General features: G+C 34.6%; 2 protein-coding genes across 2 annotated transcripts; one reads left to right on the top strand and one right to left on the bottom strand.

Moving 5' to 3' along the window:
* The first annotated feature begins 204 nt into the window (after positions 1-204).
* On the top strand, positions 205-18,687 carry LOC128188468 (kinesin-like protein KIF20B). The gene is made up of 32 exons (XM_052859545.1): positions 205-283; positions 476-673; positions 2,308-2,566; positions 2,783-2,970; positions 3,093-3,201; positions 3,438-3,668; positions 3,810-3,921; positions 4,018-4,089; positions 4,335-4,481; positions 4,605-4,770; positions 4,924-5,029; positions 5,352-5,452; positions 5,999-6,138; positions 6,482-6,653; positions 6,801-6,860; positions 7,292-7,408; positions 7,711-7,836; positions 8,166-8,277; positions 10,584-10,729; positions 11,101-13,395; positions 13,511-13,660; positions 13,759-13,960; positions 14,081-14,206; positions 14,403-14,954; positions 15,209-15,327; positions 15,515-15,619; positions 15,967-16,155; positions 16,263-16,373; positions 16,474-16,632; positions 16,868-16,979; positions 17,174-17,373; positions 17,584-18,687. Exons 2-32 carry the CDS (start codon positions 503-505, stop codon positions 17,650-17,652), a joined length of 6,924 nt encoding a protein of 2,307 aa, XP_052715505.1. The 5' UTR covers positions 205-283; positions 476-502; the 3' UTR covers positions 17,653-18,687.
* Positions 17,584-26,688, bottom strand: LOC128188463 (E3 ubiquitin-protein ligase TRAIP-like). Its single transcript, XM_052859539.1, has 3 exons — positions 26,603-26,688; positions 24,519-25,056; positions 17,584-20,731 (listed from the first exon to the last, which is right to left on the bottom strand). Exons 2-3 carry the CDS (start codon positions 25,033-25,035, stop codon positions 19,872-19,874), a joined length of 1,377 nt encoding a protein of 458 aa, XP_052715499.1. The 5' UTR covers positions 25,036-25,056; positions 26,603-26,688; the 3' UTR covers positions 17,584-19,871.
* Between the last annotated feature and the right edge of the window lie 703 nt (positions 26,689-27,391).

The following is a 27,391-nucleotide window of genomic DNA, read 5'->3' as shown; positions in this document are numbered from 1 at the left end:
ATATTAGATTCCGCCAATTTGGCAAATGCGCATAAATTACAACTTGATAAGATTAAATATAGTAACATATTATTTAAAATTTTTATTACCGGAACTTTAATGTATCAAATCAAAAGTATGATACAAATGATTGAAGAGCACGAGAGGACGAATGCGTCTTTGTACGACTTGTCTAAATTTTAAATCTATTCTTCATGCTGATTGGTTGGATTTGAATAAGCGCGATTATTCGAGTAAGGACTAAGGCAAGGGAGAGCTTGTGATAACAATATAGACATACATGGTAAGATTACAAACATCTACACGACAATTGTGATGCGATTACATATGTTTACGGGTCTGTCTTTATTATAATCATGCATGGTATGAATATTCGTGTCGTTAGGCGCATATATGCATTCGATAATTACGAAGATTTCGATTTGTAAACATCTTACCATTGCAAACTTCAACTTTTGATGATTCTTTTATTCAGAGGGAGGATAACAAATAAACGATCAACATGTCGAAAAGACTATCAGAAGATGTTGGAGACAATAGTGATGAAGAAGAAATTCCTTTCAAGATTCGAAAAAATTTGTTCAACACAGAGTTTGAAAAACCTGCTCCTGATGAACACATGCAGGTTTACCTAAGGATAAGACCTTTTACTGTTACTGAAGAAGATACTCAGGCAAGAACTCATTTTATGGTTAAAAAAAAAACATAAATAGTTAGGTTAATGTCATTATAATATGTAAACGGTGTGACCGTTGGACCGAGCGCAGATTTAACACAGTGCAGATTGATTTTTGTTGAAAAAAATTCATTTGAAACGCACACAGTAGGATCCGCCTGGTTGCCTACTCAAATCATCAGCCAAGGCTAGTTAAACCAAACGTCGCGTGCTCAGTCTACATTATGACGTCATGTTACAGACGTAAAACGTACACGTCTTGTCTTCGGAAATAGCCGAAGAGTTACGTTATTCCGAACTTTTTTTTATTTCTTATTTCATTGTTTATCAATTTATTTCATATAAATGCCGCGATAATAAAATTGAATACTTTATTCAGTATCTAAAAGATCAGTTATTGATGTTAATGTTTTTATTTTCCATCTGATAATTTGATAAGACATACATAAAACTAGTCCTGTTTCTTGATTGAAGCACTATTAAAACTTATCTGTTGTCCTCTTTTATTTCTTTTGATTCAAATTACCTTCTATTGAAACATTGGAAAATCTTAATTGAGTTTAGCTGCAATAAACATCGATAAGTAACAGTCAATCAGTGATCGAACTAACTTTTAAAAAACAAAATGGCTTCCAATATGGCGGCGCCCAGGGCTGGAAGAAAATTTTTTTGGCCTTAGTACCCCTGATTCAACTTTCATTTTTCACTGATTTTCTTATATATACGTGTTACCATAAATCCTCGCTTCGCGAGGCGGGCTTCGCCCGCCTCTCGCTGCGCTCGGTATTATGGAATGTACAAAATATGCCATGCATCTTTTAAAAATATGTACTACGATCTGTACCGGGCCAAGGACCATTTCTAATCAGTGCATTGTTAATTCATCTTATTGATTAGATTTATATTTGAAAAGTGACGTAACAATGCATTGACGAGATATGATACTTGGTGAGAATTGGTCGCACGCCAGAAGTTATTTTACAGATTTTCGATTTCAATTTTAAAAATGACGCCAGGTTTGGCACAGCCCACTGTCATTTTATAGAATTTTTGAAAATGTTTTTAAATTAATGAAGCAGCGCACAGATGCTTAGCTACTTGCCAATGTGGTAAACATGTCAGATACATGTGCTAGCCTTTTTAAAAAGAAAAAGAAAAAAGATCAATTCTCAACAAGTATATTTCTTGCCAGTACATTGTTGCATCATTTTGTCAACATACATTAAAATTATATTATTATTATAAGTAGAAAAAAATAAAACAATGCATTGGCAAAAATGGTACTTTGATGGCGAGAATTGGTTTAAGGACAGTACAGATGTTGAATTACCAAATGGGAGTGTTACCAACAATAGTGGGTTGTGCCCAACTAATCAGAATTTAACTAAGCTTATTTTTAAAATGGGTTTACGCACTTTCTTATTTTTAATCAATAAACATGCAAAGATTTATATTATTGATGGTGTTAAGAAGTTTTTTAATGTTGATAATGTTCTTTATTCCCATTACTTGGTTTTCATTATTAAACAGTTAACAATAATTGAAAGAAAGATAACATCTTATCAAGTCTTACATATTTTTGATTAATGATCAATTGCACTTTAGAATTCAACTGGGTTTTTTTTCCGTAGGGTTGCTTGGAAGTTGAAGATGAGCACCATGTCCTGACTCATGCCCCAAAGTCTTCCCATTCTTACAAAAACAGTGTCCATGGCCTTCAGAAGATCACAAACAAGTTCACCTTTTCCAAAATCTATGGCCAGGAAACAAACCAAAAGGAGTTTTTTAATGGCACAATGCTAGGAACTGTCAAAAACTTTATTGATGGACAAAATTGTTTAGTGTTTTCTTATGGAGTTACAAGCTCAGGAAAAACCTACACCATTCAAGGTACAAATTGGTCTTTTATACTTCTGCCAAAAAAAAAAAAAATAAATAAATTCATAATGCTTGTAGGTTTTGGTTTTCAAGCTTTTTTTTTTTTTTTTTTTAGATCTTTTAACTATCGGTTTACATTCTTCTTATATAAATGATAAATATTAACTTTCAATATTGTAATAAAAAAATTATGAACAATGCGTAAAATGATAAATTGTGTGAATGCAGGTGAGCCCAGGGATGCTGGCATCCTTCCTCGAGCTCTGGATGTCCTCTTCAACAGCATCAACAATAAGCAGGTGTCTGGATATGACCTAAAGCCCAAGATGTTCATGGATGTGGTCAAGCTTAATAAAGAAGAAGCAGATGAAGAGAAGAGATTAAAGGATAAAACCTTGAAGCTCAGTAATGATGAGGTATTGCAATTTTACTACAGTTCAATCTTGAACTCTTAAGAAAACTGTATGTGAAATGTTCATTGCTGTTAGTGTTACATTGTGCATTGTGTATGTATTTCAAGTGAACTGGTATTTTACAGGACCCAGATGTAATGAGTCTACTGGGTGATGATGCATCTGATGCATCCCAGCTAACCAACATTACAACATGTTCAGAGAGTTCTAACATTTCATTCATGCCAAACAAAGGTTAGATAAAAACATATTACCCTAAGACTAAGAGTCTGTCTATGAGGATGTTTTTCTACAGTCTTTACTACAGGTCATGATAACAGATTTCAAGTAGCAATACTGAAAATTTTCTGATACTGTGTCTAACTTTTCTGAGAGGAAATAAAAAGCAAATGATATTATAAATTGACATGTACATATGAGTCAAATACCCAAACGCTATGAAATAACTAGACCTCATTCTCCTTTTGCAGAGTCTCTTGAATCTGGGGAGTGCCTCCTAGACATTGAGAACCGAATCCGAGAGGAGACCAAGGTGATGGTGGAGGACCAGGGGCAGATCCTGTTCTCTGTGTGGGTCAGCTTTGCTGAGATCTACAACGAGCAGATCTTTGACCTGCTGCAGCCATTGTCCAAAAAGAAAAATGCAAGAAGGCCGGTCCTTAAGCTCAGTGATGACAGAAACGGGAGTCCATATATCAAAGGTTAGGAACTTATTCAAGGCATTGACACATTCAACTGTTAATTGTGTCTGAACTGGTTTGTTATGTTTTAAAGTTCTAATTTCTCAGGTATATTTTTAAAATTTGTTTTCTGGATGTTAAGATCTGTTGTATTTATTTCAGGGTTGAAGGAGATTTGTGTACAGAATGCGGATGAAGCATATAAACTACTTACCATTGGGAAGAGGAATCTACAGACAGCTTGTACAAAACTCAACCATCAGTCCTCAAGAAGGTAGATTTTGTCTAAAATACCTTGAATGAAACTACCAAGGATAAAAATATAAATGTGCATTGTATTTTTATTTTGCATTGTTCTTAAATATTTCAGTCACTGCATTTTCAACATCAAGATAATCCGAGTAGTGGATAAGGCCAAACCTCGAATGGCCAGAGTTAGCATGTAAGTTATCCAACAGCACTCAAAATTTTGTCATACTCTATATGCTTGTAAAAACAGTTCAAGGTACAGTAAAATACCAGTAATTGCATTGCATGCCATGCATGTATAATGTACATGTATATCTGATTCATAGATTGTTAATCATATTAAATAGAAATAATGATAAAAGATTGCAGATCTCTTTATCATTACAGATCATATGTCTTTTCCATCTACTTAAATATAAAACTTTTTTTCTTTTTTAGGTTAAGTTTGTGTGATTTGGCAGGTTCTGAGAGGTCGGCCAAGACTCAGAGTGTGGGAGATCGGCTGAAGGAGGCTGGCAACATTAATACATCCCTGATGACACTCGGTCGATGCATTGAGATGCTGAGATTTAACCAGTCACACAAGTAAATTCTTAATAATGAATTAATATTTATTATGCATAACACCAACTCAGCTGTTAAGTTTTTTCTAAATGCATTAATTATCTGTTTGTTTGTCATAATTATTACTTAATTTTCATTTTGTAGAGATAATCCAAAGATTATTCCCTTCCGAGACAGCAAGCTGACTCGCCTCTTCCAGAATTTTTTCTGTGGACAAGGGCATGTCAACATGATAGTCAATGTGAATCAGTGTGCCAGTATGTTTGATGAAACCCTGCATGTGTTCAAATTCTCTGCCATAGCTAAACAGGTAAATAAATCTGCTGGTTCTGTAAAGTCAGGTAGTGCTCTTGTAGAGACCGATCTCAGTTTACTTCTGCATCTGCTAATGATTGAAAATAACGATTCAAAGTTTAAAAAAATTATGTTTACATGTATTGTATGAACTGTTGTTCCATCACAGGTGGTCATAACTCAAAAGCCAGATATCAAAACCAGACTGCTGCAATCGGCCAAGAAGACAGCAGACACAAAGAAGAGAGCCGTCTCCATTAGCTGGGCCACACCAGGTTTGTACATGACAACTCAGAAAAAGGTCACAGTTCCTGGATTGTGATTTGTATAATATGATTGGAAATTTTTTGATATGAAATTAAAGAAATTCAACTGATTGATTTATCTATAACAAACCAGGCTTCTTTTCTGGGTTTTCTTCTTCTTTAGATACTTCATGTACAGTACATGTACAATTTTGATGTGCATATGTGATCATTTGGACATAGGAAAATAAACTGTATTACTTGCAATTGTTCATGCTTGTTTACTTATTTTACATATACCGGTTAAAGAAAAGTGAATGCAATGTCTTACATTTGAGCCTTTCTTGTACAGGTCAGTTGAAAGAGCTGAAAAATGCTGCTGACCAAGGGGCTAGTATCCCTCTCCCAGAGGGCAATGAGGAGGATGATCTAGAAGATGACTTGGATATAGAGGTATGCTCTTATGACCTATAACCCTGTTTATAAAATATTCTGTATATTAGATTTAAAGTAGGCTGACTATTGACAGTGTTGGTCAGATGATGAGAAACATCCTTGCTCACTTATCTGCAGTGCATCTCTGCAGGATGTAGAGAAAATGGCGCCCCAGGGGTGGATTGTGTTTCTACCTCTGGGGCTGATGACCTATCATACAAAAATAATTGCAAATAAAAAACATACAAAGTACTGTGAATGCTTAATAAACTTTGCTGAAACTTGAATTAATGCTCAGAAATACATGTACATTTAAATTAACATGTAGAGTCGTAACACCCTGACAATATTCAGAAAAGTATACCATACTTCAGAAAAATTTATACATTTTTGGATGAATGAGTAAAGTACAGGTGCAGTAATTTTTACATGTACATGTATTAGGCAGTTCCATCAGCTTTCATCAATAAATGAGATTTTTCATATGACAATAGAATAATCTGTCTTAATAACATGTCATATAGAAAAATGGCTTGTATTATTAAGATTTGTTGTTATATACAGGAACTACTGGAAACAATAAAAGACTTGCAGTCTAAACTATTGAAAGAGAGGAAAGATAAACTGAAACTGGAGCTGAAGATCCGCGAGGAGGTGTGTAGTGAGATGATGAAGCAGCTGGTGGAGATTGAGGATGAGTGCAGGTAGGTCAATGTGCTCTACAGTCTTCACACTTTCTTGCTATTCTTTTGGATATAAAGGGCTGCGGCTTCTTAAGGCAAGGAAGAAAATCGATTCTTCCAGAAAGTAAATTGTCTGCCCTAGCTGATAAACTTGCAGTATTAAATTTTTTTCAAAGTGAATTGTCCCCCTTAGCTGATAAATTATACAGAATTTTTGCATTATAAGAATATTTTCAGAATATTTTCAGAATATTTTCATACTTAAATACAAATTAGATACAAATGAAAAATACAAGTATCTTTTAGCATGTATATGGAAAGATTTAACTGCAGCATTGATATTTTGTTCATAATGATACTTTAGCGAGCGCATCAGAATAAATGAAGAGGCCACAGAAGAGATGTATGAGAAAAGAATCCAAATTCTGATGGATGCATATGAGAAGCAGGGGAAAAGGCAGGCCGACTTCATGACTGATGAGGATGACGAGTGGGTGTCCAGTGTTCTCTTCTACCAGGAGCAAATGAAAAACAAGGTATGGCCCAGTGTTATTTCTTTCTCTTTTTATTTAAGTTTTGTAAATTGATTCTTATTGGGAGTTAAAAGATTGTACTGTTGAATTATACTGATTCATACAAGTCCTTTGTACTGTATATTGAAGATGAATGATTTTTTGTTTCAGGAGAAAGATGCAGAAATAGAAAGACTAAGGAAAGAATTGAATGAAGCCAGAATTAAACAAGTACAGTAGATTACTTCATGCATTTAAATAATACATGTAATTACAGTGAAAGTTGAGAAATACTCATGACAAATGCAGACCAATTATTTCATTTGTTAATTAGTGAAAGCTCATACATGTATATTTTTTGTCCCTTTTTGATCAAATTTGGGAAATATGATTATTACTTTTGGTCATTCTATCTGGCTACAGCTTTGATACTGACATTGAATGGATATATCACATTTAATCATATAATGGGATTAATGTGGGTCCTTCATTGGTTCATTGGTCAAAGATCCAATATATTGCTTCGATTAGACTTTCTTATCCTCATGGTCATTTTTTTTTACAAATTATTTTCTTGCGAATAATTACAACATTGTTAATTTGTTACTGTTTATACTGTATGTACAATACAAGTCTCAACAGTTTAGAAAACCCATTTGCAGATTGCCGAACCTGAACAAACTCCAGCTACTAGAGGTTCTGAGGAGATGGGAGATTCTGTCCTATTGGAAACTTTGACCAAACAGCTGGATGAAATCAAGTCAACACTCAAAGAAAAGGTTCAACTTTTTATGTGTATTTCTGACATTTGTGTCAAAAGTTGGTGATGAATTTTGATACTATGTTTATGCTAGACCTTCTCCAATTCACTAAGAACAAGGGAGCCCTAAATGACAAATTATAACCTTATAATTATTACTTTGACTTAAACATATATACACTTTAATTTAAAAGCTTACCTTGTGATTAAAGTTCATAAATTTTGATACTGGATAAAATACATTGACATTTATATCATACTTAAAATGTCACAAATATTGACATCTCTGAGCAGAACAAAACTTTTTATTTGCTTTTTCAGGATGATGAAATCAAGGAGCTGAATGAAATGCTGACAGAGGCTGGAGAAACATTCCAGGCCAAAGAAAAGGAGATTGCAGACCTTCAGCAGAAGCTGTCAGAGGACAAGTTACACAACGAGGAAGAGGTGAGTGATAGTCTCACAACAGCTGGATCATGTTCTGACTCAGTACTATAGAACATTTACATGTAGATCTTCATGTGTTTATGGGTATCCTTACAAAGGAATTGTTTATGACTGGATAGCAGTTTTGTGAAGATAATCAATCCACAGAATTCTGTCAGTAAGAAATGATGAATTTCAGGCATGTAAAAATAATTGTTCCACTATTGAATAGTTTCAGTTGTCATCTTTGACACTGTTCAAATTTGTACAAATGTGAATTACAAACAAGCTAGGCATTTTTATGGCCAATGACTGGTGCTTAATATACATTTATGAGGTATATTCTGTAGGTGGCAGAGCTGGAGAGAGCCCTGGTTGAAAGCAAGAAGGCCCTGGAGATGGCAGACCAGAAGATCAAATCTAGAGATGAAACCCTGGAAACAACAAGGAAGACTTTGCAAGGTACACGAAGACTGTCTTCTGTTAGTATGAAACCCAACAGCAAACCCTCTACTACTAAGTCAGTGGTCACATTCCCATTTGAAAGTCCCAAGAGGGGGTTTAGTTTACTCAGGCCAGGAAGTACAAGTGAGGATATGCCGGTACACAATCAGGTCCTGAAGGTGGTGCTTACCCCTGTTCACAAAAATTATGTCGCTAAGCACACAAAAACAAGCCTCTTAAGACTCCAGAACTCTCCAGCCAAAGATCCCACGCGGGGCAGAGAGTGTGTCAAAAACAAGGAAAATGCAGTCCTTCTGAAAAAGAGACAGGCTTTGGAGGAGGAGGAGGCCTCCAAGAGTAAGAGAAGGAAACTGGGGTCCTCTGATGTCAGGGACAAGCTGCATGTTCCCACTGCCTTGTCTCGAAAGAGGAAATCTGCTACCATGGGAAAGCGAAAGTCTCTGGCGAAATACAATTTACGGGTCAGGAAATAGTGACCATGCTAGTATGCATGTATCATGTGACAGTTGTGCCATTGTGGTAGTCATTTTATTTGCTAGACTTGTGATTTTTATATGCTATTAAAGATGCATAAAATTTTTACATTATTTAAACAATCTGATATTTTATCTGTCCAAGCTGGATTGCCTGTGATTATTATTTGTTAAAGGAATTCAGGCTGACATAAAGGCCTTTAATCAGAATGCCATACATAGAGTGGAATTCATCAGGTCATTTTTCTCTCAAAAAATCTTTTGGTGCATTTTTTTGGTTAAATTATTAACTGGGTAACTTTTTATTCATATGCCTTCTTCAAGTTTCTTACTTGTTTTTCACTCAGGAGAAACACTCTTTGTCACATTTATGTACTAGTATTAGTGTTAATTAAATAGATGACCTTTGTGCTGTGTTCTTCCAAATTCATTGTGAAGTTGATTTTTGAAACTGAACTGTAAATAACAGTTCCTAATCATGAATAAAATCATATTTTTGACTTTTCAATGTATAGCCTTCTGCAGGGTCAAAAAGGCAAAGTGATGTTATTTTTGTGATATGGCAATCATACTTAATTGTATATCTAACCTTTAGTAGCCATTAAAGTATTAAACAATGAGCCAAGCATTTTTAATTTTTTTAAAGTGATAAGCAACAAAACTCTGCAGCAGGCTATCCTTTGACGAAAAAAACGACAAATATGCAACTGTGTATACCTGTATTTACACCTGTCTGCTTTCTTTTACAGGTGAGTGTTACATGGTATACAGTGCCTGCTGCAGGGTTTGTTGCGTGTCATATTTACTGTCAGAGTGAGAGGTATGAATGGATATGCACCAAACACACACACACACAACTCAACTTTTACATTGAATAGTTTATTGATAACAAAAATATTTGGTGAAAATTTCAATGATTGCAAATTCATTGGAATTTATTTTAAAAAATAAATCTCAGTAGAAATGCTTAACCAGTAAGTAGGAGAGTAGCACTGTATTTTTCATTAAAACACTTACTAGGTAATCACAGATTACAGAGCTCACCAAGATGAGGCATCACTTTATGAGACCACCTTGATCATAACACATACATATACCATACATATGAAAATCAAAGTGAACAATCTCTAGATATTGTAGTGTAGTTTGACATAATATCATAAAACATAAATTGTATTATCATACTCTTACGTCACAGTCATGGGATTTTTTATTGGTACACATATTACCTGGATCACTGAGATAAATATTTTCATTGAAACGCCCAAGATGTTCAAAATACATGTATTATAAAGACAATTTAAGGTTAAAGATGAAAATACGTTGGACATTTTAAGTATGGGTAAATGAAAGTAACATCTAATTTTACTTCTTAAAAATTACCTTAGGTTTAGACATTGAAGTTGAAGGTGCATCTGCAAACAAATAAGCAGAATTTGTAAAACATGAAAAGGTACTTCTGTAAAAATTTCGACAGTGCATTAAAAGTTAGATGACTGGTCTCCATATACCATAATTCAATAATAGAGATGAAGATAAAAATTATCTGTAAAAATGCATTTCAATTGCTTGTCAGAGTGTCGTAAAGTTATGGTAAATGATATGTAAAAATCATATTGGTGACATATTCAGATCAAAAAATATATTCACAAAAAATTATACTAAAATGATAAAATTGTTAATATCTATGCCAACATTCAGGCCTATAGTAATGTAATTAAGGATCACCAAAGAGTGCTCTTCTGTTGATTACACATCACATGGATTTTGATAACTCATTCTGTTTGATAACAAGTGTACTATGAAATGGTACTTGATTATAATTACTAGATGAGGTAGAGAAATTAACAACTTCCTTAAAGGAGAAGGAAGAGTCATGGAGGATAAAGCTTGAGAAGGAGGAGGGAGAGAGTTTGAAGAGGGAACAGGCCCTCATCAATGGCTACAAGGCAGAGATCTCCAACCTCAAGAGTCAGGTAGGGCATCACAGCTATGGATTTCTTGTGCAGTCCCAATATGTTTGGATATCATAACTAACTTATTACACATTGATAGCTTTAGGGGAAAAACACAATTGATTGTTCATATTTTGGAAGTACTTTACATGAGAACAGAGGGTTTCTTCTAGGGATTCCTCATCCAATTTTGGGGATGTGTAAAATACACATGCACACTCCTTTACACAAGACTTAACCATAATCTTATCTCAACTGATAAAATCAAACAAAACGTTGATTGACAAAAAATGGCAAATGACCTACATTCTCTAGTGTTCGTAGAGGAATTACAATGAAATGCCTTGCTAAATATCTTTGTCTCGCTCAGTACAACTTTTCTGTTTCTTTAGCTGTCAGTAGTCAAAGCTGAGAGTCGCCACAACAGCCCAAGCCCTTGTAAGTCGCCATCCAAGCATAGAAAACATCAGGATCACTTCATGGAGGACCTGTCCAAACAGCTGAGGGACCTCCAGGCCGAGTTTGACCTGAATTCAGCAGCCACACGAGAGCTGGAGGAGGCCCTACACAAGACCAAACAGATCAACGAGGAACTGGAAACTAGGCTTACCTCACAGAGCAAGGAGAATGAGAAGGCTCAGCAAAACATCAAGGAGATGGAGTCGAGATGTGTGGAGCTGGAGTCACAGGTGCAGGAATTGAATACTGCAAAAGAAGAAGCAGGGAAAAAAGTGGAAAAAATGTTGGAGGATAACAGAAAGTATTTGAGTTTGGAAGAAACTGTTGAAGATTTAAAGTTTAAGATGAATGAAAAAGATGTGGAGATATCGGAATTGAAGGAGCAAGCTAATAAGCTTAATATGTCAATGGGTAAAGACTTGCAATTCCAGCTGGATGAGGCAAATATAGAGATTTCACAGCTTCAAAGTGAACGCTCAAAGCTCGAACGCAAGGCTGTTAATTTGGAGAAACTCTACAAGGAGAAAACCAAACAAAACATGGAACTGAATGATGAATTAAACAAGGTTAAAGTGGCTAAAGAAATGTTAGAAGAAGATCTGCAGGATCAAGATGAGAATGAGGAAAAATTGACTGAGATATCTAAGGAAAATGAAGAGCTGAAAGAAAGGATACAGAAGCTAGAAGCTCAGGCTGATCAACAGCAAGAAAAGCTTGGTGAGGCAATTCAACAAGGAAATGCAGAATTGAAACAGAAAATTATTGATTTGCAGGAACAAATCAGTAGGGAGGAGAATGTGAACAGTGCATTGAAGTCTGAACTTGAAATTGCAACAACTGAAATGAAAAAGATGGGAGAATTTAAGGAAACCAATGAGAAATATGCTAAGAAAATTCAAGAACTGGAGGAGAAGCTTGCCAACTGTTCAGATTGTCAGAAGTGGCAGAAAAAGAATGAAGAAATTGAGAAGGCATTGGAGAAAGTGAAAGGAGATGTTAAAGAATTACAGTGTGAAACTGAACCTCTGAGAAAGGAACTGACAGATCTGAGGAGTGATATAAAAGCTAAAACTGAGGAGGTTGATGAATTACAGAAACAGTGTGAAAGTGTTAAGGAAGACCTTGAGAGGAAGGAGCAGACATTTATAGAGACTCTTGAAAAACTTGAATGTACAAAAGACCAGTATGATGCAATGAAGAAAGAGATGGATGTTGTGCGAGAGGACTTGACGAATAAAACGGAAGAACTGGAAAGATTAAAATCTGCTCAATCTGACATGTTGGAGCAACTTAACACATCAACTGAGCATGTACATGAGCTAAGTGATGCCAAGTTAAAGTTTGCAGAAATGAAGTCTTCACTCCACATGCAGAAAACATTGTATGAGAAGGTTAAGGCTGATATGGTGACCTTAAAAGAGGAAAAGAGTAAACTAATCTCAAGTAATGAAAACCTCCAAGAGCAAGTCAAAAGTCTTGAGAAGAGAGTAAGTTGTGAAACAACTGAAAAAGAAGAATTGTCTTGTTTGACTTCAAAGCTGGCAGAAATGCAGAAGAACATGGCAGACACTGAAGAGAGATACACTACCCTGCAAGTTGAGAAGAGTGAATTGGAGAAAAAATGTAAAGAATTTGAGAATACGATATCAACAGTTGCATCTGATAAAGATGAACTTGGTCATGAGTATGCCCAGAAATTAACTGTTGTTGAATCCAAATTACTGGAAACAGAAACCGCTCTCAAAGAATTGGAGGAGACCAACAACTCTTTGAAAATGGAGAAAAATGATCTATCACAGAAGTTAGATACCATTTCCATGGAAGTGACAGCTAAGAGTGCTATTATTAGTGAAAAAGAAAAACTTTTGTCAGATTTGAAATGTGAACTGAAGAAGGCAGAAGATACGGTTGTGAATCAGATGTCTATTACATCTGAATTAAAAGAAGTCAAGGTCAGATGCAGAAGATTAGAAAACATCAAAGCAGAACTGGAGGATAAGATAGCTCAGGAGACAGGTCAAGGGTCAGGGCACAAGCTCGAGGCCAGCAACAGGAAACTGACAATGGAGCTGGAAGATTGTCATGGAAGAATCCAAGAGCTCCAAAAGTCAAAGGAGAGTCTGGAGGAGAAGGTGGATAGTTTAACATCGGAAATATCTACATTGTCCAAGTCAACAGTACCTGACTCTTGTGGAACTTGTCCAGCCATTCAGAAAGAGCTGAACTCGGTAACTTAAATTCCTTTTGCAGTATTGAAGCTGTTATCAGTGTTTAGCAGAATAACATGTATGAATTAGACTTGTGAACAAGTAATTTAATTTTCTACTGTTTTTTTTATTGTAGAGCCAAGAAAGAGAACAAACATTGAAGAAGCAGCTTCAGACAGCGGGGGAAAACATTGGGGAGCTGAACAACAAGATCTGTGACCTGGAGGACCAGATGTTGAAATTAAACCAAAGGCTACACGAGGCAGAGGACAAAAAGGTCACCCAGGTATGTTTAATCAAAGGTATCCAATATGTTATATGATCACTAGTAGTCATTTAATGAGCACGTCAGTTTAGTATGTATGGGTACTTTTAATGTTAAAGGAACCTCGATTGAGCATCCCAGGAAATTCAGTGGACCTTGACAAGCTGAGAGATGAGTTGACCCAGAAGTTGGATGTGATCCGTGAACTTCAGAGAGAGTTGGTAAGGAAGGACAGTCGCCTTCAGGCAGAAAAGTTGAAGACCAAGCAGCTGATTGAAGAAAGAAGTGATGAACAAAGGCGGTATGAGGCAGCACTAAAAGGTAGAGTACTAGTAACGGCTGAAATGAAGTGTGTACCGGTTCTTATTTGTATATTGGTATGGTTTTTAGAGGTTTATGTGATATTCAACTTTAAAACATGTTTTCAACATTATTTTGTAGATGCTACTGCTAATGAGGAGTGCCTTGCTGTACTGAAGGCAGCCCTCTCAGAGCAAGAAGAGACGATGGAACACCAAGACACACTGATTCAACAGCATGAGAAAAACATTGAAAAAGCCCAAAAAGGTACCATACATGTACAGTACTTATTGTGTAGCCATTCTGTCTGTGACCCAAGAAAATCTGCTTGTAGAAAGTTAAGGGTACATACCAAATTGCCATTAAAATAGCAGTTATGCTGTCAATGCATATTTTTTTAATTGTAATGGGGAAATGTAAACAATTTACATTGTGTACATGTACATGAATTTATGTTTCACAGAATGTGAGAAATACATGAATATGTACCAGTCTCTTCTCTCAACAACCAATACCAGCAGTGTGGAAATACGTGACTTGAGCAAAAAAGTGTGTGACCTATCAGTGGAAAATGAAAGAATAAGAGGTGAGAAAAAAGACCTGGAAAACAAAATCTCATTTCTGAAGAAGCAAGAGGCAGAACACCAACAACTAGCCAAAGAAAATCTCTCTCTACGCAGTAGCCAGGGTTCTGTGAAGGAGTTTGAGGAGAGGTTAGCCTGTGTTAACAAGGAGAAGGAAAGTCTGCAGACCACTTTGAAAAGTGTGACTAGTCAAGTGGAGAGTCTGCAGCAAGAGAAGTGTGCATTAGAAGGTCGACTAAAGGGAATTACAGATAGAGACTCCAGTAGTGATCAGAAGCTGGAGGAGATGGTTGCCAAGTTGTCCGAGATTGAAGCCAGGCATAACAAACAGGAGCTAGAGTTCAAGACATTGAGGGACCAGAAGAAGAAACTGGAGACCATCATAAAGGAAAACAATGCAGAGATCAAAGAACTCGAAAAAGAGTTGTCAGGTAATAAAGATTGAAATTTCATCATTACTCACCCTAACCCCCCACCCCACCCTGCCCCAAAAATGGAGGGGGTGGAGGGGGGTATGTGCTAGATTAGCCAATAGCTTTTTATTATGATTTCAGTCATAAAGTCATCAATTTGAAAGAAATTCTTGTATGAGATTTTGTCTTTAAAGTTTGAAAAAAAAGAAAGGTAGTTGATACCTGTGTGAATGAAGATCATTGACTTGATGTGGTTTTATTGGTTTGTTCAGAAACTAGGTCCCAGTGTGAAGCTCTGAGATCTGATGCAGGAAAAGAGAGCATCGAGCAGCTGAGGACTGTTCACAAGGAACATGAGGCAGCCGTGGCTGACATGAAAACCAAAATCAGGGTATGAGACAAAGGCAATACCAGTAATAGTATAAAGTCTTAAGTTTTGATGTGTTTGTATGGAATTGCATCATCAATAAAGAATTCATCCTTTTAAAGTTGAATATCACTCACATAGATGTCCATCTATATATCATGAAACTGCAGAGTTATTAGAAACATGAGTGATTAGAATTTATTTCACTCAGGAAAAAGACCATAGTTTACGAGATAGCCACAAACAGATTCGTCGCCTTGAAGATGAAATAAAGGAACTGGTGACAAAAAATGATGGAAAGGAGGTACAAATGAAGGTAAATTTATTGGTTATTTTAGAGTACATTCTAAGCATCAAAGTACACCCAAAAACAGTGAACAAGAAGTTAGTGTGTTTCAAAAATGTATTTTAAATATACCAGGTATCTTCTGCATCTTCATGTACATGTATATATGCATTTCTACATTCTGTTTTTCCATATATTGTTTAAGTCTATGCCATCTATAAAGCACATTTCGAACAAATACCCTTGTATTTGTTAAGTTGTTTTAAGTAGAATTATTTTTAATACTACTTTTGATTGCATTGTTCATATTTAACTTGACAGTAATGTTTTGAAAAAATCATATCACATTTTATTTGTTTATAAATGTATCATTGTAGACTTGGAAAGAAGAGAAAGACAAGCTGGTGTCCTCTTTGTCTCAGATAATTGAGAAACAGAAGCAAGACAAGGAGCGAGTCCGTGAGCTCGAGAGCGAGAACACTCGGCTTGAGGCGTTAGTCAAAGACCAGATAGAGACCATCAGGCAACTTACTACATCAGCCTCATCTACACGTAAACCCAGAACGGTAAATTCTGTCCCCTCAAAATGTGTTTCCAGCTTTTGTTGATGTGTTTAGATTGTTTGCCTGGTAACTTGTCAATGTAAGAATTCATGAATTATATTTTTATTCAGAGGAATACTTCAGTGTCATCTGACATATCCCAGTTTGATGAGACACCTCTAAGTAGAACGTCAACCAGAAGAGGGAGGAAACGAAGGTCCTACTCCACGTCTGAGTTAGAGGTGAATGATCATGACTAACATTACATCTTGGAATCCTAATGAGCATGCTATTAGAAGAATGGTGATATTATAGCCCTCATGTTGTTTTTTTTGTTTGTAGATTACCTCTTCCAAAAAGAAAGACAGTGATGTATCTCTGTTGTCGGAGGACGTGGGTGATGACAGGGAGCGGGTTCTCATTGATGCCACGCCCCCTGTAGCGGCCAAGAGTTTAAGGAAGGCAAGGAAGAAACCAAGATCTTCAACTGACCTTCTCAGAGTAATACTTTCATCTGTTAATTTTTATGTTGTTGAACTTGTACACTTAAACAAATTGTGAACATTAATTAATTTCCTGATCAATATGAAATATTGAAATTATTGTTTCTACATAAAAAAAAATTACTTCTGCACAAACAACTTTTAATTTTATGTAAAATATGAAGTTTAACATATGCACAGTCATAATTTAATGTATGAATTTTTTAATGTGGAAAAATATTTTGTTTTATTAGGAAGGTGCACAAGAATCATCCAAGCTTAAAGCTGTAGATAAAGAAAACAAACCAATGAAAAGAATTGGCTCCATCCTTAATGCTTTGAAAAAGTCACCAATTTCAAGATCAGGTACATTTATATTTATGTTGCAAATATTCATGTACATGTATTTTCAAATGAAAACTTTATTAAAGTCAATGAAATTTTATGAAGACATATTTTAATATGCTTGCCAATGAATTTATTAAGTACATAAAATTAGGTAAGAGTGTATTACTTTTTATTTTCTATGGTAAACTAACAGTGTGCATTTAATATTAAAGCTAAGAAACAACTGACAGAAATTAAAGAGCAGTCATCACCAAACCCAGTTGGTTCACCAGTGGTGGAAGTGGAGGACTGTGGAACACAGATGTCTGCCGAAAAAGCCAAAGAACCACCCCCTCGTAAAAAGTCCCGTCGACATGCCTTATACAAGGAGCCTCTTCAGATATCTGAGCCTCTGGACTGTGGCCAGTTTATTGTAAGTATCACATTTATCAAATACAGGATATAGGGAAATTAACACTGGGGAGTCAAAATGACAAATAATTCTTTGTTTAAAGAAACAAAACTTGTAAATACGTACATTAATTATTTTATCACTGTGTACTACATTTATGAGAACGTAGGTAATGGCATTGTTAACAATAATGCAGAAAATTTTAAAGAAGTGAATGCATGTATTTTTCAGCACACAACTCCAGAAGAAAATGTACACGACACAGTGCAGAAACGACTAAGAAGACGCCCTAGGAAGTGAGGGACTAGAGCTATGTCAGATGTGCCAAATAATTTTACTTTCCAGTCAGAAACGTTTCTTTGTACTGTGACTTTTACAGCTTTTTATGTTCAGAGGACTACTTTGTTTTAAATCAAGCTGTACAGTGCATGTTCATTTGGAGGTGTGTGAAGAAATGAACAAGTTGTGACCTTTCCTTTCATTGGAGAGCTGGATGTTACATACTTTTACTTTTAATTCTACCCAATCCATGTACAGCAGTAGAGCTGAACATATCTGGCTAATATTACTAAATAAATATTCTTAATGCATGGACTTTTGGAAAGATTCTTAATGCGTTGACTTTTGGAAAGATTCTTAATAGGTTGACTTTGGAAGCTTTCAACATTTTGTTGATAGTTTAATATTGAAATTTAACACACACTTAGATGTCAGATTCATTTTTAAAATCAATATCTATGTACAATTTTTATAATTCTGGATTTGTGGGATTTTTTTCAATGTAGAAGAGTCTATGTTCCACACAACTTACTTTTTTTCCCGCTTAATTTATATTTAATTATTACAACATAAAATCTGTCAGATAACATTTTTGTTGTAAGATTGAATCACATGGGGCATTTAATGACTATAAAAATCAGGTGTACTATCAAATTATACTCAAATACTGTTATGACATGTATAAATGCATTTTTGATATCGGTTTGCATATTTGCAAAAAGATGTCTCAAGCTTTGCTGAATGTGTAACTTAGTAATGTTATCATAGGCTAAATTATGAAGAATCCAATAACATAAATGTACTTTAATAAGACAAAAAAAAAAGCTTTGCTATTTACATGTATATGTACATGTACCTATTAAAGTGTTATCAGTTTACTAAAACAGGGTTTACTTTTATATGTAAATCCTTTGTATCATTTTACTGTGAGTTGTGACTGTAGAGAATATTACAGCGATTACCTTTCTTATTTGATATCTGAAATATCTTTTCTGTCTCTTTCTGTCAATCAAGTCCATCTTTGTACCGTAATAAAATATAACATACAAAACATGAGCTGAAATTGTTGAGTTATTTTATATTCATGATCATATCACGCCATTTAAAGAAAGTTCAACTTTACCATAGACTTCTTGAAAATAACTGTTCAATGAAACATGATTTTAAACTTCAAAGTAATAAAATTACGCAAAACTTTCAAGAATTGGATATACAAATATGTGGAAATATTGTACATAATGTTAAAATTAATTGGTATTACATTATTTTATTTTTTATTAACAAACTATAAAACAATGCATTATAATAGATGTATATTTCATTATAATTTACCTATACTGTTTATTAGGTTTAATTTGCCTCATATATTTACCCGGTATAGGTTTATCCCAGTTATAAAAGTAAAACTTAACTATAATTTGCTCAGAAATTATACAGGGTCTCCTAAAAATCATTATATCCATGATTCTGTTCTATCCATTTCTTTAATACTAATAGCAATCAATTTTTACGGTAGAATAAAAAATTATTGAATTTCCAGGCCACAGCAATTAAAATGATCCAGAAATAACTTTGATGAATGATCATTTTGTCTTTATTAAATTACAATGAAGGAAAGAGGATATGTACATATACAAATACACAATCATGGCTTTATCGTGCTACATATATACATGTATTTATATACATCTACATTCTGTATGGCTTATCTTCTAAGCATACCTACAATTTCAAAGAGGTACAAAAATACATGGACCTGGTTTTGTAAACAGCAATGAAATGTGTTATCATATCTAAATGTACCATACATGAATGTCTATAAATATCTAGAATTACATGTACATGTTTAAGCAGTATCCTCACCCCCATTACTCTCATGACCAATTCATTTACTCCTACTTAAGCACTGACCTGTATTTCTCAAAGAAATATTTGTATATTAAGATACATGTACTTTGTATTTGATGATTATTTTTAATGATTATTTCATTATCTTTTTTTTAAGTTTGAAAGACATGAACCATATTCTGCAACTTAACATGAAAAGATCTGTGTCCCTTCAACAGGATTTAGAGATCTTTAGTGTTTTAAAACACTTTCAATAATAAACATGATAAAAGACTGTCCTGACAATAATTACAATGTTTGTGTTTAAGATTACATAACATATTCATGTATTTAGGCATTCCTGAGATAATACATACAAAAACAAAGGTATAAACATAATGAAGCTGCACTATTTAGTCTAGTGTTACAAAATTATCAAGCGTAGGCAGAGCTGGTACTTTCAGCATTTTGCCGTTCTTACTGACTCGGCTAATCGATCGCTTAGGAACAGAGAGCTTAGGCCTGCCCGAGGATTCTGTGAAAGTCTCCACACAACCTAATCCATTGAAACCTTTCCTGATACAAGAACTATAGTCCCCTACACCAGACTTTTTCTTGAATATGTTGAAATGACTGAGTCCTTGTATCTCTGTTCGATCTTCACATTTCTGTCTTTTGTTGGGATTCTGACTGGCTGTTCCAATCTTTAAGTATTTGACTTCAGTTTCTGAGTTTTGCAGCCGCTTGTTCTGGGAAGACTGGGTGCTTGATGATTTCAAGATTTCTGGAGACACTGATTTTTTGGAATATTCCTCCAGGTCCACCTCTTTCATTTTGTCCATTGACTCATCGAATAAGACAGGAGTGTTGGCATTATTCTTGATGTCATTCAAAGGACTCTCACTCATCATTTTGTCCACAAAGCTAACACTGGCCACATTTTCTCCATTGGGACTTTCAACAGCCTTTCGATAATTGAGAATCTTCCTCTTCAATAAATGTTTCTCCTTTTCAACTTTCTTCAGATCCTCCTCAGAATGAGTAAGCTGCTCCTTTAGGACAGATATCTCCTTTTCTTTCTCCCTTAGTATGTGATCCTTGGACATATTTTCTCTTTTAAACCTTTCAAATTCAGACTTCACAGCTTTCTTTTCTGATTTGATTTTGTCATATTCCCGTTTTAACATGCTACAATAAGTGGCTAGGTTTTGAACACTTTCTTTACTTGCTTCTCCATACTGCTGGATGGTCTCTTTGATATCAACTTCACATGCTGTTAAGAGAAAAAAACATAGGTAATCATAGATTACTAAGCTCACCGAGACGGAGCATCACCCTTATGAGACATCACCTTCATAAGACCACCTTTATCATTTTATATGAAAATCATACTTTATGATCTTGGATTTTCATGGATTCTGTTTTGACAAAATATCGTATATCATCTGATAAATTTTTTTATGATAATCATATGTTCATATGTTAATCAATACAATGATATAAAATTAAATATTGCATCATGTCATATTTCTAATATAATATATATCATATAATAAATAAAATACCGTAATAAACAATAATGAGATTTGATATTGTAACGTATGATATGACATTGTATTGTGTTATACCTTATTGTATTTGATCACATAATACAATATCATAAAATATAATACAATATAGTATCATATTACAATATCATATTACATAATACATCATAACACTGAAACATGATATTATATTGTATAATATAGAATGATATTGTATTGAATGACACTGAAACATATTTAATACATTATATGATATTATATCATATAATACAATATAATTTGATTCCAACATTGTATCTTATCAAATGATACAATATTATGTGATATGGTAAATTATTATAAAATACATTATTATATTATACATATTGCATCATATGACACAATAAAATATATTACAATATCATATAATACAATTTCATGTGATATGATAATATATCATATAAACCAATATCATATCATACAATATCGTATGATACAATATAATATAATATTACAATATCATATAATACAATTTCATGTGATATAATTCTATATTACTGAAACCAATATCATATTATACAATATTGTATGATACAATATTATAGAATATACAATATTGTATCATAGGATACAATATAATATTTTGCAATATCTTATGTAATTGTATCATGTGATAAAAATAAATTAAAAATACAATATAATATTATACAATATTGTATCATAATATACAATACTATACATAACAATATCATGATACATAATCATATCATAAAATATAAAAAAAATTGATACAATATCATATCGTATCGTATAACTTTTTACAATATAACATATGATATCATATTGTATCATATCAAACAATATTGTTTCATATCATACAATACTTTATCATAGGAATCATGTTATATCATTTATCAACAAACACATCTATCTATCGAGGTGGTTTGATTGAGGTAGGAGATTTCTTTAGCATCCTTGATAACGGAGATCAGGCTCTGCTTCTGAAGCAACCTCTGCATTTAATTTGTAATAAAGTTAAATCAACTATGCAAGCTATCATCTATAAAACATGTGACCTGTTCCAAAAAACTAAACCTCATCCAGCATCCGAAACCTATGGCTCAGATTCAGCATTCAAGCCCATCAGGTGCATTTGTATCATAAGACGCATCATCCATGCAATTTTGGTGAAGTTTGGACCAGTAATAACTAAGATATCATCATCAGAGGGCACTAGCAATTAAAACCTTAACTTCCTCCAGCATCCGCAACCTATGGCTCAGATTCAGCATCCATGCCTGTCAGGTGCATCTGTATCATAAGACACACCATCCATTCAAGTTTGGTGAAGTTACGACCAGTAATAACTAAGATTTATTTTTTAGCATCCTTGATAATGGAGATCAAGCTCTGCATCTGAAGCTACCTCTGCGATTCATTCATATTACAGTTAAATCAACTATGCAAGTTTGAAATAGTACTATCATCTATTAAACATGTGACCTGTTCCTAAAAACTTAAATTTATCCAGCATCCGAAACCAGACTATGCATTCAAGCCTGTCAAGTGCATCAGTATCATAAGACACACCATCCATGGAAGTCTGGTGAAGTAAGGACAAGTAATAACTAAGTTATCATCATCAGAGGGCACCTGTTTCAAAAACTTTATCTAACCAGCTCTTAAAACCTTAACCTCCTCCAGCATGCGAAACCTATTGCTCAGATTCAGCATTCAAGCTTGTCAGGTGCATCAGTATCATAAGACGCACCATCCATACAAGTTTGGTGAAGTTAGGACCAGTAGTAACTAAGATATAATCATCAGAGGGCACCTGCAACAAAAACTTAACCAGCTCTAAAAACCTTAACCTCTTCCAGCATCCGAAACCTATTGCTCAGATTCAGCATTCAAGCTTGTCAGGTGCATCAGTATCATAAGACACACCATCCATGGAAGTCTAGTGAAGTAAGGACAAGTAATAACTATGTTATCATCATCAGAGGGCACCTGTTTCAAAAACTTTATCTAACCAGCTCTTAAAACCTTAACCTCCTCCAGCATGCGAAACCTATTGCTCAGATTCAGCATTCAAGCTTGTCAGGTGCATCAGTATCATAAGACGCACCATCCATACAAGTTTGGTGAAGTTAGGACCAGTAGTAACTAAGATATAATCATCAGAGGGCACCTGCAACAAAAACTTAACCAGCTCTAAAAACCTTAACCTCTTCCAGCATCCGAAACCTATTGCTCAGATTCAGCATTCAAGCTTGTCAGGTGCATCAGTATCATAAGACACACCATCCATGGAAGTCTGGTGAAGTAAGGACAAGTAATAACTAAGTTATCATCATCAGAGGGCACCTGTTTCAAAAACTTTATCTAACCAGCTCTTAAAACCTTAACCTCCTCCAGCATCCGAAACCTATTGCTCAGATTCAGCATTCAAGCTTGTCAGGTGCATCAGTATCATAAGACGCATCATCCATACAAGTTTGGTGAAGTTAGGACCAGTAGTAACTTAGATATTGCTATCAATGGGTACCCTCAACAAAAACTTTAACCTGCTCCAAAAACCTTAACCTCCTCCAGCATCCGAAACTTATAGCTCAGATTCAGCACTCAAGCCTGTCTGGTGCATCAGTATCATAAGGCACACCATCCATGCAAGTTTGGTGAAGTACAGACCAGCAGTAACTAAGATACTGCTATCAAAGGGCACCTGCAACAAAAACTTTAACCTGGTCCAACAACCTTAACCTCCTCCAGCATCTGAAATTTAGGACCCAGATTCAGCATCCAAGTCTTTCAAGTCCATAGGTAGGTCCAGATGCATCATCCATGCAAGTTTGGTGAAGATAGGACAAGTAATAGCTTAGATACAGGACCTGCAACAAAAACTTTAACCAGGTCCGGACGCCGACGCCACCGCCGACGCCGAGGGTATAGCATAAGCTCTCCTTGACTTCGTCTCGGTGAGCTAAAAAAAGCTTGTATCATCTGATTTTACATTTAAATGTGTGTACTTGTATTCAACAATAGTGTTGTAGCCATAAATCTTAAAATAAATAAGAAGTTATCATGGTTATCCAAACCTATACCATTATTTTGGTCTAGAATAACATATATTACATGTATTCGTAAGATATTAATCATATGAATCTGTTTACAAATAGACTGGCTGGTGTCTTGATTACTGATATTCACAATTCTAAATACAGTAAAACACAGTTATAGAGAACAAACTTATAATGATTTCAGGCTTACAGCAAAGTGAGTTTCTTTCTCATTGACTTTATTACATGCTGTAAACATGATGGATATAACGAATTATGTATTTGAATACCATTACTTGTACAGCATGGTAAGCAAATCAACCACATTCATTCATGCTTTTTAAGGGTTTATCACAATATACTTCTCCTCAATCTTTTCAGGTTTACCTGTAACTTATTGTATGGGAAAAATCAAATAAAGAAGATTAATATATTGGGATGAACCCCTGTTTATTTTACACTAAAAAGAACTAACCTGTTAATAACCTTTCAATATTCTGGTATTGTGAAAACTTTTGTTTAATTTTTGAACAAGTTTCCCTCTCTTTTTCAATAGCTTTTTGCTGAACTTGAAAAAACTGCAGCTGTTTCTTCAGGCTTGAAATATTTGACTGCTCCTGTATAAACTTTGTCTCTGCAACATCTTTTTCTTTTTTCACACTCTTCAGTTTTCTATTTAAAGATTCATTGTCACTTTCTAGTTCTTTCAATTTGAGCTCAGCAGTTCGTTTTTCAGCTTGTAGATTTTGAATGCTATTTTTTAAACGTCCTACATCAGAATCATCATTTTCATTCTCATCACCATCAAAGAATAGGCGATTTATAACCCGGGAAGGATCCACACGAGTGCGGCAGCTTGGACAGGTGTAGGACGTCTTGAGCCATGTTGAGAGACATCCTTCATGAAAAGTGTGTCCACATTGTACAGCTGCTATTGCTACTGAAGCATCATTCACAAAATGCTCAGCACAAATGCAACACTGAGCCTTCATGTTCAATTACAGATGCATCACCTAAATTTGAAAAAAGTATTACTGGTATTGAATATACATGTATAGTGCATTTTAGTGCTGTTTTTTTTTATACCATTTTCCCTTCATACGTGTATGCCAATTTCAATTGTATTTCTACAAAAGGTATGACTGTGTATTTTCTCTAAATACATGTATCTTGTAAGGTGATAGAATTTGTAACACAGGACAAATTTTAGGTACTTGATCAAGTAACATCTGTTCTGGTTGGTCATTTACTTCATGGTCACTAAGGATTGGGGATTCCTCCAACTCTTACCCCCCACTTTTATATTTTGATTTGAAAAAGGGAAGTCTCATGCTAGGCCATCAAATTGGATCCAGCAAGAGATAATGAATTGCTACCTTATCAGCAAAGATACTAAATCAAAGACAAAAGTTGGAAAAATGATTACCGGTACCAGGCATATGACACATATAGTAAAACTCAGTTAGCATGGTTATAGCAAAGTCCTTTAGAACCAGATTATTTCATTATACTTATATCTGTAATTTGTTATATCAGTTATAATGAATTCCTAATAACAAATATAGCGAATTCTCTATATACTTGTTTACTTCAACAATATTACAATAAAATACATTGATTCTAACAAAACCATAAATTATCAGATTATAATTAAAATTGAAGAATTTATAAGTGGAAATAATTCATCAAAAATATTGTCAATTGGTATTGCCAGAGACATAAATAACAGAGATGGGCAACTCCGCCATTAGCGTGTTTTGTTGTTAAAAAATGGTACTGGACCAACCTTACTTTGAGAACTACATTTTAGTAAACTGAGATAATGATCTTAAAGCAAAAGTATATTGTTTTAATGAAAAGTGTGCATAGGTTTTAGACATTTTTGAAACAAAAAATTGAAAAAAAGATTAAAATATAGAAAATATATTGACCAGCGATAAAACATTGGCAAAATCTCGAACGACTGATGGCCAACTGCCTCCTAAAACTTCTCTTTTAATATTGTTTATATGACATGAACTCATGAAAATATAATATTTTGAATGTTTTGGTAATCGGTTTTCGACATTTATATTTCGATATAATTGTTTATCAGAAAGATATACTGATTTAAACTGGGAACACTTTACAATAGGGACCGCGGGATTTCACGAGATTTCGATCAGTTGCCAATCTCTGGTATTGCTAACTTTTAAATCTATAAGGATATTTGTTATAAAAAATTTAAATTTCAAAAATCAATTAGCGAAATCCGTATGGTCATTATATCTGAATTTGTTACATAACCATAAATCGATAAAACTTTCCAAGGATTTGTTGAGATTTTTTCCGGGGACTCCACAAAACTTTGATATATCCGAGATTCTGCTACGTACGTGTTCCTAATAAATGAGTTTCACTGTATTTAATCAGATGCTAGAATTTTAAAGATCTAACTTGTTAAAAGGGAGAGATGGTCTTTGATCTATTAATCTGCAGCGCATGTTATTTATCTAAATAATTCCCAAAGTGTGATTTCCTTATTCCATTAGATTAGGTAGAAACCGGACTTTAAAGTACCTGAAACAGTTCAAACTTCATCAATCGACCCTGGCTTTCTAATAACATTAATCTTGACACTTTTAATTTTTATATGTCCCGCCATCGAGGTATAGAATAGGGTACTTTTTATATCCTATAACCAGGCACTATAACCAGGATGTGCGCATGCGTGAACAAACTTTCCATCGGGATCGGTAAACGATTGGGAGGAAATTCGAAAGCTATTTGGAGGAACTTCGAACTGATATATGTGCAATTTAAAAATGCGATTTTTATATGAAAAATATGATCAGAAGTGATAAAAATGTTATGTACATTAGATTTTACACACCAAAAAATTAAATAAACAATTGAGAGAACAATCAAAATCAATGTTACAGGAAAACAACAGGCACTTAGCATCGGAGGGGTGTTGGGGGTTGGAATGGGGGCAGGGACAGGGGGACGGGACTGCCCCCCTCCAGCACACGTTTTCTCGCAGCAAATATTTTTTTTGAATTAACTTATAAAAAAGTAAATTAACATACAGTTGCACCCCCCTCCCCCAATATTTTTGGGACCATGTAAAATTTGAAATGAAAGAGAGGAAATAAACTGTGAAATTGAAGTTAAAGGTACACTTAGCCCCCTACCCCCACGGATTAGGATTTTCAATTATTTAAAAAGTATTTTTGAGTTGGGGTTTTTTTCAAGGCAAGATTGGATGAGTCTGCCTTCAACCCACTTTGCTACGATGCTAGGTGCCTGAACAAAATATCATGGTTTCATTACATACATGTATGCTAGTATAAAGACTTTATGTAAACC

The sequence above is a fragment of the Crassostrea angulata genome, chromosome 6, assembly GCF_025612915.1.
Source record: "Crassostrea angulata isolate pt1a10 chromosome 6, ASM2561291v2, whole genome shotgun sequence".
Classification (NCBI taxonomy): Eukaryota; Metazoa; Mollusca; class Bivalvia; order Ostreida; family Ostreidae; genus Magallana; species Magallana angulata.
Note: the sequence above shows the minus strand (reverse complement) of the source record. Positions and strands in the feature narration are given on the sequence as shown.

Excerpts from the sequence above, each read along its gene's own strand:
- LOC128188463 (XM_052859539.1), bottom strand. The coding sequence starts at position 25,035 with ATGAAGGCTCAGTGTTGCATTTGTGCTGAGCATTTTGTGAATGATGCT. Across the intron at positions 20,732-24,518 it reads TATTGAAAGGTTATTAACAG|CATGTGAAGTTGATATCAAA; the intron begins GTTAGTTCTTTT and ends TTCTCTTAACAG.
- LOC128188468 (XM_052859545.1), top strand. The coding sequence starts at position 503 with ATGTCGAAAAGACTATCAGAAGATGTTGGAGACAATAGTGATGAAGAA. Across the intron at positions 2,567-2,782 it reads AAAAACCTACACCATTCAAG|GTGAGCCCAGGGATGCTGGC; the intron begins GTACAAATTGGT and ends GTGTGAATGCAG. Across the intron at positions 4,090-4,334 it reads CGAATGGCCAGAGTTAGCAT|GTTAAGTTTGTGTGATTTGG; the intron begins GTAAGTTATCCA and ends TTTCTTTTTTAG.